At 34.9% G+C, this 17443-nt stretch overlaps 1 protein-coding gene across 1 annotated transcript in view; it reads right to left on the bottom strand.

Moving 5' to 3' along the window:
- Nucleotides 1-328: 328 nt before the first annotated feature.
- MSH2 (mutS homolog 2) overlaps nucleotides 329-17443 on the bottom strand; it is a 73766-nt gene continuing 56651 nt past the window's right edge. The window contains exons 9-16 of the mRNA XM_061168543.1: nucleotides 14740-14863; nucleotides 13122-13272; nucleotides 10596-10693; nucleotides 7513-7758; nucleotides 6224-6428; nucleotides 4743-4990; nucleotides 2922-3097; nucleotides 329-776 (exon numbers count right to left, since the gene is read on the bottom strand). Coding sequence (XP_061024526.1) covers nucleotides 606-776; nucleotides 2922-3097; nucleotides 4743-4990; nucleotides 6224-6428; nucleotides 7513-7758; nucleotides 10596-10693; nucleotides 13122-13272; nucleotides 14740-14863 — 1419 coding nt within the window. The 3' untranslated portion in view covers nucleotides 329-605. The remainder of the gene's footprint in view (nucleotides 777-2921; nucleotides 3098-4742; nucleotides 4991-6223; nucleotides 6429-7512; nucleotides 7759-10595; nucleotides 10694-13121; nucleotides 13273-14739; nucleotides 14864-17443) is intronic.

Below are 17443 nucleotides of genomic sequence, written 5' to 3'. Positions count from 1 at the left end.
AAAATCAGCGTTCTCAATCTGAAAGATTTTGTTAAAATTCAGATTTCTAAATCTCATCACAAACTGGGGGTGGGAGAATGGCAGATGGGCTGGAGGATCACACTAGGACCCTGGATTTATAATAAGTTCCTTGGCTAATGCATATGCAGCCAACCTGGCTCGTGCCAACAGATGGACACTGTGGGGAATCACTGGAAATGGGTTCCATGGTTCCTTCTAGCTTTAAGATCCCTTACTTTTTTACAAAGTCTCTGGGCTACTCGTTTCTTCCATACCATTCGGGAATATGTGTAAAAGTCTTATCACAAAGAATACAACACATATCAAATTCTAAAAACTACATGATTTTATTTATAAAATTCAACATATTGCCTACTATTGCCCATGTCCATTTAAGTATTCCTCAGTTACAGCTCTCATTTTTCAAAATAAAGATCTTTGAAAATATACTCAGGTAGAGCAAAGTATACTAAATATTTTATTAACTTCATATCCCATGGACATCAATTGCTAACACTATGGAAAAAGGGTTAATATAAAATAGTACAAAAGCATTACAGACAATAGCTTATCAATACCATCTTCATTCCATTAGTGGAATTTACTCATGTAGTTACCTTTATTCTTGAAATTATTTCATTTACAAAACGATTATTCTTTGCTATCACCTCAGCTTTCAGCTGTTTTAACTTCATTACGATGTTTTCTTCTGACATTTCAGTAAAGGGTACTTGCTTCACCTTGGATAAAAACTCTTCAATAATTTTTTCACCTTGCTGAAAAACATGTGAACGTTCCATTAGTCTTTAAAATGACTTTTCTAAAAGTCACATTAAATAGTAATGAATTGTCCCATTATAATTTCAATCTAAACACTCCACCCAATATTTAAACAACATTCTTTAAATTTTAAGTGTGCACCATCTAGAATTTATAGCAAAGCCCTTAGTTGACTCTATTTCTTCATAGCAAGTTGTTTAAAGGGTATTTATAAATATATTTTCAGCTGCTAATGCCAAAGAAACTGAATATTTTAGTAGTTCCCAAATCCCTCAGCTTTTATAACTGATATATAAACTTAACCTTCTGGGGGAAAAAGAACTCAAGGTTTACAAATACTATAAGGTATAAACAGTCACTGAAAATTTAATACTCATACACACATGGGATGTTTCTTCTTTGTTTATTTTACTGCCTAGTTATTGCCATTCTAAAGAACGTGGTTATTACTTGCTATGTGACCTGTGGGCTAATTCCTTAACACACATTCCTCATCCGTAAAATGGGGACAATAATATTACCAACCACACAGGGCTGTTATGAGAATTAAAGAGTTAAAGAGTGTAAAGTGCTAAGAACAGTGCCTGGCAAAGGACATAATGTTTATTACTGCATGTGAAGCTGAACTAAAAAGTCTGGTTTTTACCAGGGAGCCAGTTAGCAATATGTACCTTAGAGGTGAAAGGTAGATAATCCAAATGATAAGATAGAGAAGAAACACATCTCTGTTAAATAACAAGTGCCTCTTTTTCCCAAAAAATAAAATCTAGATTGAGTAACATGGATAATTCTGTGTTATATGTCTCCCTTAGCTTAAAATTTTTTAAAAATTCATTGTAATTAATATTATCAAAAGTATATGACTTCTGGGCTTCCCTGGTGGTGCAGTGGTTGAGAATCTGCCTGCCAATGCAGGGGACACGGGTTCAAGCCCCGGTCTGGGAAGATCCCACATGCCGCGGAGCAACTAGGCCCGTGAGCCACAACTACTGAGCCTGCGCGTCTGGAGCCTGTGCTCCGCAACAAGAGAGGCCGCGATAGTGAGAGGCCTGCGCATCGCGATGAAGAGTGGCCCCCGCTTGCCACAACTAGAGAAAGCCCTCGCACAGAAACGAAGACCCAACACAGCCAAAAATAAATAATAAATAAATAAATAAATAAAATAAATTTAAAAAAAAGTATATGACTTCTATTCTAATTGGGAATCATTTACATAAAGGAGCCTACCTAATCCTGGATCATGGATAGCTATGGGGCTGATACCAAGACCGTTTCATATCCAGGATGGCAACCTTCCCTACTTAAAACTATTAACAAGTTATAATACATATCTCCTGCTTGTATAGGTACAACAGATAGAACCTTATCTTTTAAGCCCCCAAACCATACACATCATCTATTATTGTAACATCATCTATCCTTCAAGTAAGAACAACAAAAAATTCACCGGGTAAAAGCTAACAATGTGACAAGAAGTTGTCACAATGCATAATCACAGTAAATGCTGCCAGGACCTAGACGTAAATTAAGATTCTTTTATTTTCGTTATTACAGAAAACTAATAATCCTTTAATTTTTAAAAAATCCACTGGGCATATGCTTATACCTTTCTGTGTGAACATCTAAATTTCACCCACCACTCAGAAGGCCTAACTTAAGATCCACTGCTCCCACAAGAACTGAAACATCCTGCCCACAGAGAGCTTTCCTGAGTAAACATTTGTCATAATTCTCTATGACATGCTCACTATTACTACCTCCCCAACTAGTTTCTAAACAACTGGAGGGCAGGAACTGTGTTCATTTCTTCATCATCTTAGCTAAGCACTGAGTAAATATGTAATTTAACTGAACTCGATCTATTTGTTTATAAGTAATCAAAGATGTGCATAGACCTCTATAACTCCTTTGAATTATGTATTTTAACCTACACTAATATTCTTATCCTCCTGCTTTTGAAATCTGGTACTTGAAGTGCTATCTTTCAATTGTGCAGATGTGTGCAGTGGTGAAACCAAAATGATACAGATGGATTCTTTACTGTGCAAAGAAATGTTAAGTGGAAACCAATAATGAATGATCAATAAGTAAACATTAGAATCATATAGGAAAAAAATAACTACAAAAATAATTTGACAAACCTCTCTTTCCAAATAGCACCTCTTTGCTGCTGGTTCCATTTCATCATGTTCCTGTGGTTTCCCAATATTCTGGAACTCCTCTAGTTCCAGGGCTTTTTGTTTAGCACACTCTATTACATGCCTGGGGAAATTAGCAAGCTCGGCAACGTGAATCCCAAAACTCTGATCACAGACACCTGTAAGAAATTTGAGGTGTGTGAGGGGCAGGGTAGGAAGAGAACCTGTAAGAAATTTGAGGAGTGTGAGGGGCAGGGTAGGAAGAGACAGCAATTTATGCAAATGGAACTTACTTTCTCACTTTGTCATTAGGAAACGTAATTTTGTATTATTTCAAATACATTAGCCAAATGTTTCACAGTAACTTAAAGAAATTTTAATTAAGCCTCCAGTGAAAAGTGATTATGACTTGGCACACAGTGCTGTATTTTATCCTCGACAAATGTAGTAGGAAAAATAAAAATAGCAGAGAAAAGGCTTGACAGACAGTCCTCAAAAGCCTAGACAAATATCTGAATCTGAAGAAAAATTAATCAACACAATATCTCTGAGGTTTTCTCATTTCATAAGGGAGGAACTAAAGTACTGTGAAAAAAAAAAAGATAAATGTAAAGTGTCACTAATTAGGAGGAGTATTTAATTCAAAATGTATTTCAAATGACAATGAAATTTTTGACCCAAATCTAGTCTAGTAAATTTTTAGACTAGGTATGTTAACTTCACCCACATTTGCAGAAAATAAACTGACTTAAGACATTCCTTCCAAATGTTAAATACCAGTGATGCTCAGTGTTATCATGGAGCTCCCATTTCTGCCTCAACCGTAAATTTTCCTTTAGCCTAGTTATGTATCCCATGCATTCTGGAGCTGGATATTTTGCACAGCTTAGAGAAACAAAAATAAAATAGAAGCAAGTGTTTGATAAACATCCGCAGTGAAGGAGGAACCTGTTCCTATCTTCTCCAAACTTCACCTGGTCTTTTTTAATACTTTGAACCCATTTCTTTATCACACAAAACCTTTTAAAAGCAAAACCTCAACTTCATGCTAAATGCCATGTCCAACCAAGAGTATCTATATTCTCTATCAACAACAACAATGCAAACAGTAACTCAGAAGGATTCCTAAGAAGCATAAGCAACGAAGAATCAAAAATAATCTCATTTATGTGCAACCAACTGATGCAGAAAAATGCATTCATGGAAAATCAGAGAGCCATCTGAAAAAGCTATTCTGATGATTGGTGAAATGTTAAAGCAATAAAAACTTTACAGTATGTTAATCTCATCAACGCAGTCATCTGATTAGCTGCCAGGTCCACTAATGACAAACTTTTCTCAAAGGATGAAGTGCCAACAAATAAGTCATTCCTTACCTGATAACTACTAACAATTTCAAGATTTCTGGAAACCCCAGCTTTAAATGAACCTGTTATATAACATATTCTTAAAAATATAATCAGATAATTATGACAGTTTATTAAACAGTAACAGCTAAAGCCTCAGAACTTCAAAGCTTATTGTTACTATTAAGTAGCTAATTTGACAAGAAAACATGCTGCCATGGGAAGTAGGACAAAACCCCTGTGAGGATGTTCAAAAGTGCAGATCATTCTTTCTGTGACTGTTTTAAAATGAGTGGTTCTACTATGATACATAGAAACAGAGATAATGTACCACGTCCCTGTCCCCAGACTGTAAATTAAGAGGTAAATGTGTTCCGTAAAAACATCAATAATTCATCCTAATGCAGAATAAGGCAATTACTAATGATTCCAAGGATAGGAACACCGAATTTACAGTACACCAGCAGTATGCACTCACCTTTCTTCACCTGATAAAGCATAGTTAAGGTCTCTTCAGTAGTTAGTGCTGTGACATGTAGATTATTAACAGTTGGTATCTGATTGGCCAAGGCAGTAAGTTCATGAAAATGGGTTGCAAACATGCAAAAAGCACGGATCCTTGTTGCAATGTACTCTGATATAGCCCACGCTAACCCAAATCCGTCATAGGTAGAGGTTCCTCTTCCCAATTCATCTATGATTATTAAAGAATCTTTGGTTGCAGACCTGAAACACATAATTACATGAAAATTTCCCATGATATAGCATGTGGTAATGCAAACAACAAATTAAGGCAATACAATGGGAAAGATGTGCCACAAATGTAACAGATTAATTACCTTAATATATACAAAAATTCAATAAGGTCAATGAAAAGCACTAAAACTTCAGTAAGAAAATGGGCATGGACATGAACAAACAACTGACATAAGAGGAAACAAATGGTGAATAAATATTTTTTAAATTACCAATCTCATTAGCTGTAATCTAAGAATTTCCAAATAAAGCAGCTATCATTCATTTCTTAACAATCAAATCAGTCAAGATTAAAAAAAATAACACCACAAGAAGATGGGACAGGAGTGTGGTGACACGAACACTCACATACACGGCTGGTGGTCACGTGAATCTGTGTGCCTGCCACAGCCCTACCAACACCAGATATTAGCATTTTATTTTCTCTTTAACCAAATGAAAGGAGGGGAACTTTTTTTTTTAATTAGAGAATTTGACAGTTCTTCATGTGCTTATTGGTCATTTCCTTCTTTCTCCATGAAATGCCACTGACACCTTTTGCTTATTTCTTTAATTTTTTAAGTTATGCATATTAACTTATTGACTAATTACTGAACATCTGTATTGCTTTTATAATTCCCCACAAACAATAATCAAAGCATAATTTATTAAGGATCTACTATATGCAAAGTACTTTAGAAGACTCCAAGAAACAGAAGGCATAGCCTCCCTGTCTTCAAAGAAGCTCCTAAAAATGAAATAAAGAGATTTCATAAACTCTAAAATTAAAAGCTAATAAATTACAGGCATGTCAAAGAGTTTGAAGAAACACCCATGACCTTAGGCACGTGTGACAAGGAAAGTCATCAGAGAAGTAGAATTTCTGTCATTACGGGCCTGTAAAGATTAGAAAGGACTTGGGTAAACAGCAGGGAAGGACCATTCCGGGTAGTGTGAACAGCATAAGCAAAAGCATGGCAGTGGGGAGATTCATAAGGTGAACAACTACCAGAAACCTTAAGAAGACAACATTAAAAATCAAAGAAGCTTTCCACAACTATCGCCAGTCACCCTTTTAAGATAATATAAAGTGCATAAAGCTCACAGGAAAACTATTAAACTAGATAAAAGATCACAGATGTTTTATAGATGAACCTGCAAATTTACTTTTCAAAGGACAGAGACATCCATTTCCATTTTCAGGAGACTGGGAAATGAACTCACCTGAGAATAGAAGCAGTTTCTAACATTTCAGCCATGAATGTGGAGACTCCTTTCAACTGACTGTCACCAGCCCCTACCCGGGCCAAGATGCAGTCCACCATGGACACTTCTGCTGACTCACATGGCACAAAACACCCAATTTGGGCCATGAGAACTACCACCCCAGTCTGGCGAATATATGTTGATTTACCTCCCATGTTGGGACCTACAAAACATTATATCAACAAGCAAGATTATTAACTTATTTGTGCTACTAATAAATTGAATATTACTCCTAAATTGCACATTGGTGACTAATTACCTAGGTCATGTGATATGACATACAAGAAGCAGACCACAGGCTGCCCAAAGGCATGAACAAAGTTCCTGCCTTACACTAGTCCCTGAAACAATGCTATTTTCTCTTCAGACAAACCTATGCTGTGCCCTTCTTCAAGAGGACCCATGAAAAATATATCCTACCTATAATTTGACTATGGTCTAGAAAGAACATACAGACCACTTCCCCACAGCTCACAAAGCTGCCTGCAGGATAATTTTATGATATTCAGAAAAGCAGTACCTAACTGATTAATTAACTAAACACTATAATTCATTAATAAATGCATCTATCAGAGAATGAATCAGTATGATCAAATCCTTCAAATCAAGTAAATTCCACACTAAAACCCAAAGACATGACCTTACTTTTGGAAAATGTGCAATTTACCAATTAATGGTGTTAGATTATATGAACAACTTGAAAATCCATTTGGGGAAATAAAATACAATCACTGACTGTTTCCCAAACACATTTGCCCGAAGACTCCTATCACCCCTGTACCCTAACACTTTTATTTTCTAGAATCTCGTTAAGATCTCTCAAAACCCTTTAGTTTGAGACAAGCTACCTTAGTCTATACACAAGTCTACTTTTTTCGAGTTTCACATGAATACAGTATCATGTCTTTTAAAGAACTGCTACCCTAAGCTGAGGTCATTCCAGCACCTAATTCTGCTTGACTTTCAATGACCTCACTATTGAAAGGTCTGGCCCAAAGGTAAGCTTGGAGGAGGAAGAGATGTTCATTTTTAAATGCACTGAACCCCTGGAACAGAAGTTTCATTCTGTTCACATATATTCATTCATTCATTCATATATTATTAATATACTACTAGCTAGAATGAACAACATTCTTTTTCTAACATCAAGGACCAGGATTTTCTTCATCAACTTGAAATACATTTCCACTCCAACATAATAAATGGGAAACATTACCCACAAAAAGCCCATAAACTAGGTTGTTTACCAGTAATGATGTGGAACATCTGTTTATCTTTTTCAAAGTGAACATCATTAGGAATAAATGCAACTTCATCTTGAACTTCAACACAAGCATGTCTGGATGCTTTCAGTATAATTCTCCCTTGTCCTTTCTCCAAAATGACCGGCCGTACATATGGAACAGGTGCTCCATTGGACACATGAGCAAAGCTTACAACAGCATCTAGCTGAGCTAACACATCATTGAGTGTCTGCATCGGTTCTACATAGCCTATATAAAAACAGAAAAGGTACACAGGAATACTGGATAAGAAAAAATACATATTAGCAGCTGTAAGAATAAATTCAACCCTCCTCCATTTGGGAATTCAAAAACCATTTCCTAATTTATATAGTTTTTAAAAACAGAGGTTTGCCATAACTAAACATGAAAGGAACACCTAAAACTTAACATGAGGTTAAAATGCGTTGTCACATTTTCCCTTATTATGAACAGATTTCAAAAATAGAGTATGATGCCCTTCCTTACCAAAATCCATTAAAATATTAAAGTGCATAGCTGCTTGGACTTCCCTGGTGGTGCAGTGGTTAAGAAGCCGCCTGCCAATGCAGGGGACACTGTTCAATCCCTGGTCCGGGAAGATCCCACATGCTGTGGAGCAACTAAGCCCGTGCGCCACAACTACTGAAGGCGGCATGCCTAGAGCCCGTGCTCCGCAACAAGAGAAGCCACCGCAACAAGAAGGCTGCACACTGCAACGAAGAGTAGCCCACAGCTCATGGCAACTAGAGAAACCCGCACGCAGCAAAAGTTAACATCACCAATGATACGGCAAAAGACATCATGTGCCCCTTAATATGAATCCACAGACAACGGTAACGTCTGTGTATTCCAGACAAAACTGTATCACCTGAAAACAATCATGAGGAAACATCAGACAAACTCAAACTGAGAAATGTTCTACAAAATAAATGGCCTGTTCTCAAAAAAAAAAAAAAAAGAGTGCATAGCTGCTTATATATGGAAATGAGGTAGAGGTTAAAAAAAAAAAAAAACTAACAAGAAAAAGCTTCTGTGGAAAAGCTTTCATGATATATTGATAAGGTAAGAAAAGCAGGGTGCAGTGATATGTGAGGCACATTTCTAAATTTTAAGAGTCTGAAACCAGGATGGCATTTCACAATTATCCTAAGAAACCTGCAAACACAAGGTAATAAGATATAATGTGACTGTCAAGATTGTTACTTGAGGTTTTTTTTCCCATGCAGTTAAATTTTAGCATAAATTTAGTTCCATAATTGTCTCTTAAAACACTTTCAACACTCCACTAGAGCAGTAAAACTAAAAGCTATTACATACATTAAACAGTCCCTGACACATGCTAGGCAAAGCATGATTAGGCAATAAAAATGGTCAAAATTTTCAGAAGAGATTCTAAAATTTTAATAGGTTGGAGGGGCTGGTGTAACAGACACATGGGTCACACGGAACTATCACATGGACATCAATGTGTCAAAAGATTCAAAAGACAATCAAGAGAACACTGTTCAATTTTAGAAAAATACAACATTATGAGTTTAATCAAATGGCAGGAAATCTGACTCACCTCTGATTCCCTTGTTCCCCACAAAAGTGATATAATATTTTTTGAAAATAAAAATTAACTTATGAATGGCCAAAAACAAATAATTCTTACTGTTTCACCACTTTTAAATTTATTCCTGTTTTACCTAACATATTAAAAATAAAGGGGGGAGGGGGAGAGTTCATCATACTACCCTACCATATACCAATAGGAACCTGTGAGAATTACTTAAATATTAGTGGAGTACTTACATAATTACTTTAACTCATAAAATTTCTAACATACCAACAAGAACAGGTTTATAATAAAAGAAAACCAAAAGCCTCTTAATCAAGAGTCTATATTTGGTATCTCACAACACCTGGCTCTTCACAGCATCACCTTTTCTGGCTTAAGAGCAAGATAAATTACAAAAATGATCTATTACATTTTTAATAAAGAAAGTTTATAATGTGTATATTAGACCAAGAAGAGGTTTCATTTAAATTCAAGGTGACTCCAAATACAAAACCTTCAATTTAAATGTTAAAATCTAGCAGCTTTAACCTACTAGGTATTTAATGAATATTACTTAATATTATTTTGGGGGAAAACTCCCAGTTTGAATATATGTAGTGTTTTTTAGGGTCCTTACAAATGCAATCTAGGCTAGGAACATAATTCAACTAGAAGATCACCATGCTACAGCAATCTGATACCACCAAGCAAAAATGTAATCTTTACAAATCTCATTCATCTCAACACAAATATATAAATTATACTAAAACCCTTTAAAAGTTTTATGTTTCTTTCTGACTTACTATAAAAATTCATAACAGTAAAACAATTTACAGAATTATACATGCTTATACTTTTTAAATGACTTATTACCCCTAAATAATCCAGCACACATAACCTGAGAACAAGGACATCTTCCTACTTAATCACTATACACACCCAAGAAATGTGACACCAATATCATATTATCTCATATTAAACTTTGTCAATTTGTCCCAATAGTGTCCTTTATAGCTAGTCCCCAGTTCCAACCCCTAGTACTGGATCCAATCAAGGATCATCCTCTGGCTTTGACTGTTCTGTCACTTTAAGTATCCTTTAATCTGGAACAGAACCTGCCCATTCCTTCTTTGCTTCCACGACACTGACATTTTTAAAGAGTGCAGGCCTTAAAAAGTACGTCCCACAATCTAAATTTATCCAATTTTTTTTCTTCTTGTTACTATTCAGGTTAAACATTTTTTTCAAGACTACTACAGGTATACCTTGGAGATATTGCAGGTTCAGTTCCAGACCACCGCAATAAAGGGAATATCACAATAAAGCAACACACAAATGTTCTGGTTTCACAGTGCACATAAAAGTTACGTTTACACTATACTGTAGTCTATAAGCGTGCAATAACAAAAAATGTATATACCTTAAATTAAAAAATACTTTATTGCTAAAAAATGCTAACCATCATTTGACAAGGTAGGTTGCCACAAACCTTCGACATTTAATGTATTGGTTCTATTAAATTTACCTGAAGAAATATTGACAATTTCTTTAACAATGGCATCCTGGGCGTCCTCATATTCGGTTTTATTTTTGGTATACTCTTCATTGAGAGAAGTCAATTTACTGCAAATCAAGATAATGGTATTATTAAAAATATTAAAACATCTACTGGAGGTAATGTGCACTATATAAAATATATCCAGAGTATTATCCTATAAAGCATCAAAACAATTAAAATCGAAATATCAGTAGAAAATGGGCAACTCATTAGGGGTGAATGTGGCTGGAATTCAGTGTATTAACATTCATGCTGTTTGGAATGGCCCATTGGCACCAATAGTATTCTTGCTATAACAATTATTTCCTTGAGTAAAATTCTGGTCTGTGACCTTTTCTAAAATATTTAAATGGAACCTAAAAAATAAAACAAATGAATGTATACAGCAAAACAGAAACAGACACAGATATAGAAAACAAACTAGTGGTTACCAGTGGGGAGAGGGGGAAATTAAGGGTATAGGATTAAGAGATAGAAACTACTATGTATAAAATAGATAAGGCAACAAGGATATATTGTACAGCACAGGGAATTATAGCCATTATCTCGTAATAACTTTTAATGGAGTATAAACTATAAAAATAATGAATCACTATGCTGTATTCCTGAAACTAATATAATATTGTAAATCAGCTATACTTCGATTAAAAAATAAATAACACACCCCCCCACACACACACACAGTGTCTCTCATTACTGTAGGAAATGGTCTTTGATACTGAAAGTTGTCAAAGTAAGGTAAATGTTTTGAAAACAATCTTACTGAGCAATTTAAAGAGTAAATGAAAATTAAAGGTTGAAATAAAAATTGCTGAAGATGAGAATAGAGAAAAAATATTCACTGGTATCAAAGGAAGGGAATGAAATTAAAAACAAAAAGACAAGATGAGGGGGGGGTCACAGAGGATACGAGAAAGAGGGGGAAGTACTTATCAGAAGGAGGAGGGTATTAGTCAATCAAGGCAATAATTGTGAACATGATGGAACCAGCCAATGCCATAACATGCATATACAGCTCAAGAACAGTACATTGGCACAAAAAGACTATGAAACAGGCAACTGGAAAGAATTAAAGGAAGAAAAGAAAGAAGCAAAGACATTATAAAAGTGAGACTGCTGTGTGACGGGAAGAGCTGACAGAGAGAAAAGAAGAGGTGGGCAGGAATCAGATTGTACAGGTTATAGTAAACATTTAAAATTTTTCTGGATGACAGACACTGGAGGTTTTTAAGAAGGACAATTATATGATCTCAGAGTCAGATCCATAGCAAGCAATCTGTTGACAAAAAGCAATGAATGAATGAACGAATGAATTTTTCACAACTTTTGGAACCACTGTGGTCAGTTCAACCTCTATATATATTTTGGCTTAGATGAAACAGAACTTTTGGGGTGTTATAATCATCTTCCAGTCACACATTGGTTAGTTATAACATATATAAATTTCTTGAATCAGGGATATAGTGTGATTGAGAAACAGCAACTAAATTTGGCAACAGAAGATCCAGGTTTGAGTATCTATTGTTACTAGCTGTCCAATCCTGGGGAACTGGAGTTTCAGTTTCTCCATCTAAAAAGTGAGAGAACTGTAACCTGTCCTATTTATCTCAGAGAGTTGTTATGAGAAACAAACTAAACAGACCGACTGTTTTCATTACTAGGTTGTCTGAACACCTAGAAGAACGTCTGCATATAACAGACACTCAAAACACTTACTAAATAAATGGATAAAAGAGGATCATATATACAAAAGTTAGCTGTAAATACTAAGAATATTCAGGAGGGTGGGAGTAAGGCTGGCCATAAGTTCTAGAACAATACAGAAGAGAAAGGATAAATGCCCTCCCTCTACCAGTCACAGAAGATTTATTTTTAAATAATTCTTTTTTCACCCATGAATAATCTGCCTCAGGAACTTCCTAACATCAGCAAGAGAAAATGCAGAAAAAAACTGGTAAGATTTTTTTACAACATGGAACACATTTTTTTTTTTTTAAAAAAGCTGTAGTCTAATGAATGGCCTTATTAAGGCTGGTAGACATCTCCCTAAACTAAATGATACATCCAACTGATACACCAGAAGAATTTAATTGATCAAGGTTAACAAAGTTTTCTTAGAAAAATTAAATGTGAAAATAACTAACAGAGATATGAAGGGGAACTAACTCTAATAGATATGGAAACATAAAATAAATGTAATACAATGTATTTCATACTGCTAAAAGGATGGTAAGAGACATACATGAAAGAATAATCTTAAAAATAGACCCAAAGTGCCATTTCAGTCAATGAGGAAAAATGAATTATTTAACAAGTGGTGTTGGGATATCTGACCAACCTCTTGTAAGGGAAAAAAAGCTTCAATCTTATCTTATGCCTTGTATCAATTAACAATAAATACGGTAAAACTTCCTTATCATAGAACATTCACATTTCATCAGAGAATAGTTTCATGGGACTAGTAAAGACTTAATTTAACATAGGCTTACAAACCTGTTGGTAAATTTAACACCATTCTTCTGGATATCTACTGTACTGAAATTTTTATTATTACGAAGGACTTTTTCTTCCTTGCATGTTACGCGAAAATAATATCCAAATTGTGTGCTGGAATCCAGTTTAATCTGTTTGCCAGGATCCAAGCCTTCATGATCAGGAAAAAAAGAAAAAGTATGTCATAGATATCTACAGCCATTTTCAATGTAAGTGTTTAAAATACTTAAATCTAAATAGTGAAAAATACACTTTTATTACATGACAGCATACTGGAAATTATTAATATTATCCAACTGGGAAAGATGCACATCCTACTTCACTTACTTCACTCAAAAAACTACATGAAAATACTTAAATCCCCTTATTAATGTTAGCTTCTGATGTGGAGGCCTTTCTAGGTAAACCCAACCAAGGCTTCAGAGCACCAGCAGTGGGTAGCACACACTGTTCTAAGATGCTGTGGGCATGAGGGTAGGTAAGAAATGGTCATTGTCCTTGAGGAGTTCTGCTGAGGGTTCTTTAGTTAACCAAAGCATTTCTCTGGAACTAATATAGAGTATAATTAAAGAAAACAAATACACTTTCCAAACAAAAACTTGAGACTCTGACAATGAAGCCCTAGAAAAACTAGGACATATACTTTGTGTTAAATGTAGGAAGCTTCACAAAACAAGCAATGATCAATCAGCTAGACTTTATGCATCTAAGATTTTTGAGTTTTTATGTTTGTCCTGTCCTCATAATCTCATTCATCATTGTGATCTTTAGACCCCAAACCAGAAGAGAGAGATAGTATCTACAAACTTATTTGCTAAAGCATGACTATGGAATGTTAGAAGCAGCAAACAACTAAAGACAGACCTCACTTGACCAGGGAGGAAAGAGACATAGAGAGAACATGGAGAGATCTATGAAATGAGGAGGGTAAATTTCAATATCCTTCAAGGCAAAGATTCTTACATCTAGGATCCAGTTCATATAACGACTCTCCAAGGAAACTATTTGCAAAAATTTTTATATATGTTGGTATGGGCATATACAAGAGTATTACTGCTCTGAGGGGTCTTCTAATATGCTGAGATTTGTTTGTTCAACATACATGTGAGAGATGCTCAGAACAAAGAGGTTTATAAATTCAGAGCAAAAGAGAACAAAACAGTGTGAGACTAATTAGGGAACTGATAATCTAGGGAATTTAAATCTAATAATTTTTTAAAGTTGATATTAATGAAGTACTTGGGAACCCCAAAGCCAAATCAATGAACTATTCCTAGTAGAATTAGGCTTATAGAGGAGGTAACATTTAAAACAGGTCTTATTTAAAAGACACGATGCAAGGGCATGTAGGGTGATTTGTCTGGCAGGAACGTGGGGTCATCCTGGGATTAGGGAAATTAGTAAGAGAAGAATCTGACGGGGAGGCCAGGCTCCAGATGTAAAGAACCCTGTATGTAAACTTTATGTGACTGTAATTTTATTCAGTAGAAAAGGGGGCTGGCACTTTAAACAAGGAAGTGGCATGATCAATTGTTTCTTCTAGGAAAGCAATTCTGGCTCCAGTGTGGATACTATGTAGACAAAAGAATTATTCAAACCTCCAAGAACCCATTCTTACCTAGATCTCTAGCTGCACTTATTAATGTTGACTGCATCTTCTTTTCTAAGTCATCCATTATTTCTCTTAATTCACTCAAGTTAGGATCAAATGAAGGTTTTACAAGGAATTCATGGTTTTCCACCTAGAGACAGAACAAAGAGTAGCTAAATTTTATCAATGATGGGTAAAGATGGAAGTCATGAAAAGTATTTTGATTATTTAATTTAAAATTCACTAATGTTTTGAGTTAAGTGATTCACTATCCATAAGTTACTCAGTCACAACTATAAGGAGTTTCTATATATTAACAGATATAAAGAGTTCTGTTTTTTAGGAGCTTAGATCTCTAGATATAGAAAAATTATTCATATGAAACATAGTGCTGATGATTTTGTCCCTAACAGTATTCATTATTTTTATTTATATTTTTCCCTAAGCAATGTTTAAAGACTGTAACAGAATGTGTAGTTTTTGCCCAAATCAATGATCCATCTTAGGAATCTCGAAAAGTTAGCTCTTGAAATCCCTTTTTGAAACAAAACAAAATGACTAAAACTTGAACAGACAAAATTATGAAAGAATATTTTTTAAAAAGAATGAATCCTATCCTTATAGACATTAAGAACTATTGAAAAGACTTAATTTTATGTAAAAATATGAGTCAGTTTTCTAAAACAAGATTTTTAGAAATTCAGTAAGTGAGATTGATATAAATTCCTCCCAATTACTATCCACTTAGAGCACACCTTCTTCACATACCAAAATTGAACACCACAATAAGGAAATAAAATCACAATACAGAAAGCTAGCAAAAAGGAGAATAAAACATTTATCAAATAACTTTCTCAATTTAAACCAACAAAAGATTTAATTATACAATATACTAAAATTTAAAATTTCAAATAAACCTAATTTTTTAAAAGGCAAAAGATTTGTAAAAATAGCTTTGCAAAATATAAAAATGTAAAGGTTGACATTTTCTTTTATAAAACGGCACTTGTGTGCATGTATGAGAAAAACATCAAGTCATTAAATGGGCAGGCATAAAAACATACAACTCACAGATGAGAAAATAAGTAGTAAACTAAAGCCACAGAAAACTGCTAAAGCTCCATAATAATAAAACACATGAATATTTAAGCAACCTTAAGATATTATTCTATAGCTATTTTTTTTAAGGAAAAAGAAAAAACCTATCACCAAATACTAATGAGGCTATAGTGAAATTAGTATACTCATTCATTTCTGGTTAGAATCTAAGTTGTTATAACCTTTAAAAAAGAAAAAGCAATATGAGACAAGACTCAGAGATATTTGTTATACTCTGACATAGCAATTCTACTCCTGGGAATTCAATCTAAGGAAATAATGCAACAGAAGCAAACAACACAGGGATGAATAAAATCTCTACAGATTTATCTGTTACAACAAGACCTGGAAATAACAGAACATCACAATATTTGCACAATCGTACATCACTAGAATATTATACAGTTGTTTAAACAAACAATGAAGATGATCTAGAAACAAGGACCAAGACTTATGATAATCCAAGGAAAAAAATAATGCTACAATGGTGGATTGACAGTGTTACAGAACTGCCTTCTTCCAACGAAACTTAAAGAGAAGTGAGGTTGAGCCAGGCTTAGTTCCTATCCTCACTCTCACCTTCCAGAAATCCTCTGGTGAGTCAACAAAACCCTGAGAAATCTCACTAATAATCCCAACCTGGAGAGTAGAAAGTTGAGGGGTGCCCTTCCATTTTCCTTCTGCAGATGGGGGAATACTATTCTGAAAATGCTGCTGGGAGACCCCAGTGAAGCAAGGGAAAGTGATGACTGAGCTCTAACTTAGTGAACACTCTTAGGCCACACACCAAATGGAGTATCCTTCAGTAATGCCTTACTCCTCCCAAACAGTGGATAAGAAAATATACCACCCAACTAAGTGTTCTAACCTAGAACTGAGGTATTCTAACAAACATGATATAATGACCTCTGCGAGTTGTCTTTCAGATTATCACCCACCTAGCTCCAGAAACACACACACCCATTACACCAGACTACACAAAGGAAATGGAACAAAACAGACCCAGGCTTAGAACTCCAAAACGGGATAATGAAATCAAGAAACAAGATAAAAAGAATAAGGAAGGGAAGTTAGATCCTAGCAATATCATTAAAATACAAATAAATACAACATAACAAAGAAGAGGACAGATACTGTTGAATCAAATTACCTGTACTGACATAGTAAAAAAGACTTGATATAATCAGAGAGAATTCACATGAAAGAGATTAAAGTAATTAGGAGAAAATAAGTATGGAAGATACTAGAAATCTTCAAACACAAAAGCAAAAACTCCACTATCCTAGAAATACTAGATAAAATATTATAAGCACTTTTTCAAATAAATGTATAGTTGAGTTAGGGAAAACTATGTCTGAGCTCCTGCAAAGTGGTGAGTCCCCAGCATAGAGCAAGGCCGGGGGACCATGTTAAAAACCTACCTCATGAGATATGGTAACAATTAGGGAAACCTGCCTCTATCAGCCTGGGCCCCTGGAAAAGAAAAGGCAGGGGCAGAATCTCCTCTCTGACAATGTGTGACTAAAAGTCAGCCTTTACTATATATAAAATAGATAACTAATAAGAACCTACTGTCTAGCACAGGAAACTCTACTCAGTACTCTGTAATGACCTATATGGGAAAAGAATCTAA

The sequence above is a fragment of the Eubalaena glacialis genome, chromosome 14 (assembly GCF_028564815.1).
Source record: "Eubalaena glacialis isolate mEubGla1 chromosome 14, mEubGla1.1.hap2.+ XY, whole genome shotgun sequence".
NCBI lineage: Eukaryota > Metazoa > Chordata > Mammalia > Artiodactyla > Balaenidae > Eubalaena > Eubalaena glacialis.
Note: the sequence above shows the minus strand (reverse complement) of the source record. Positions and strands in the feature narration are given on the sequence as shown.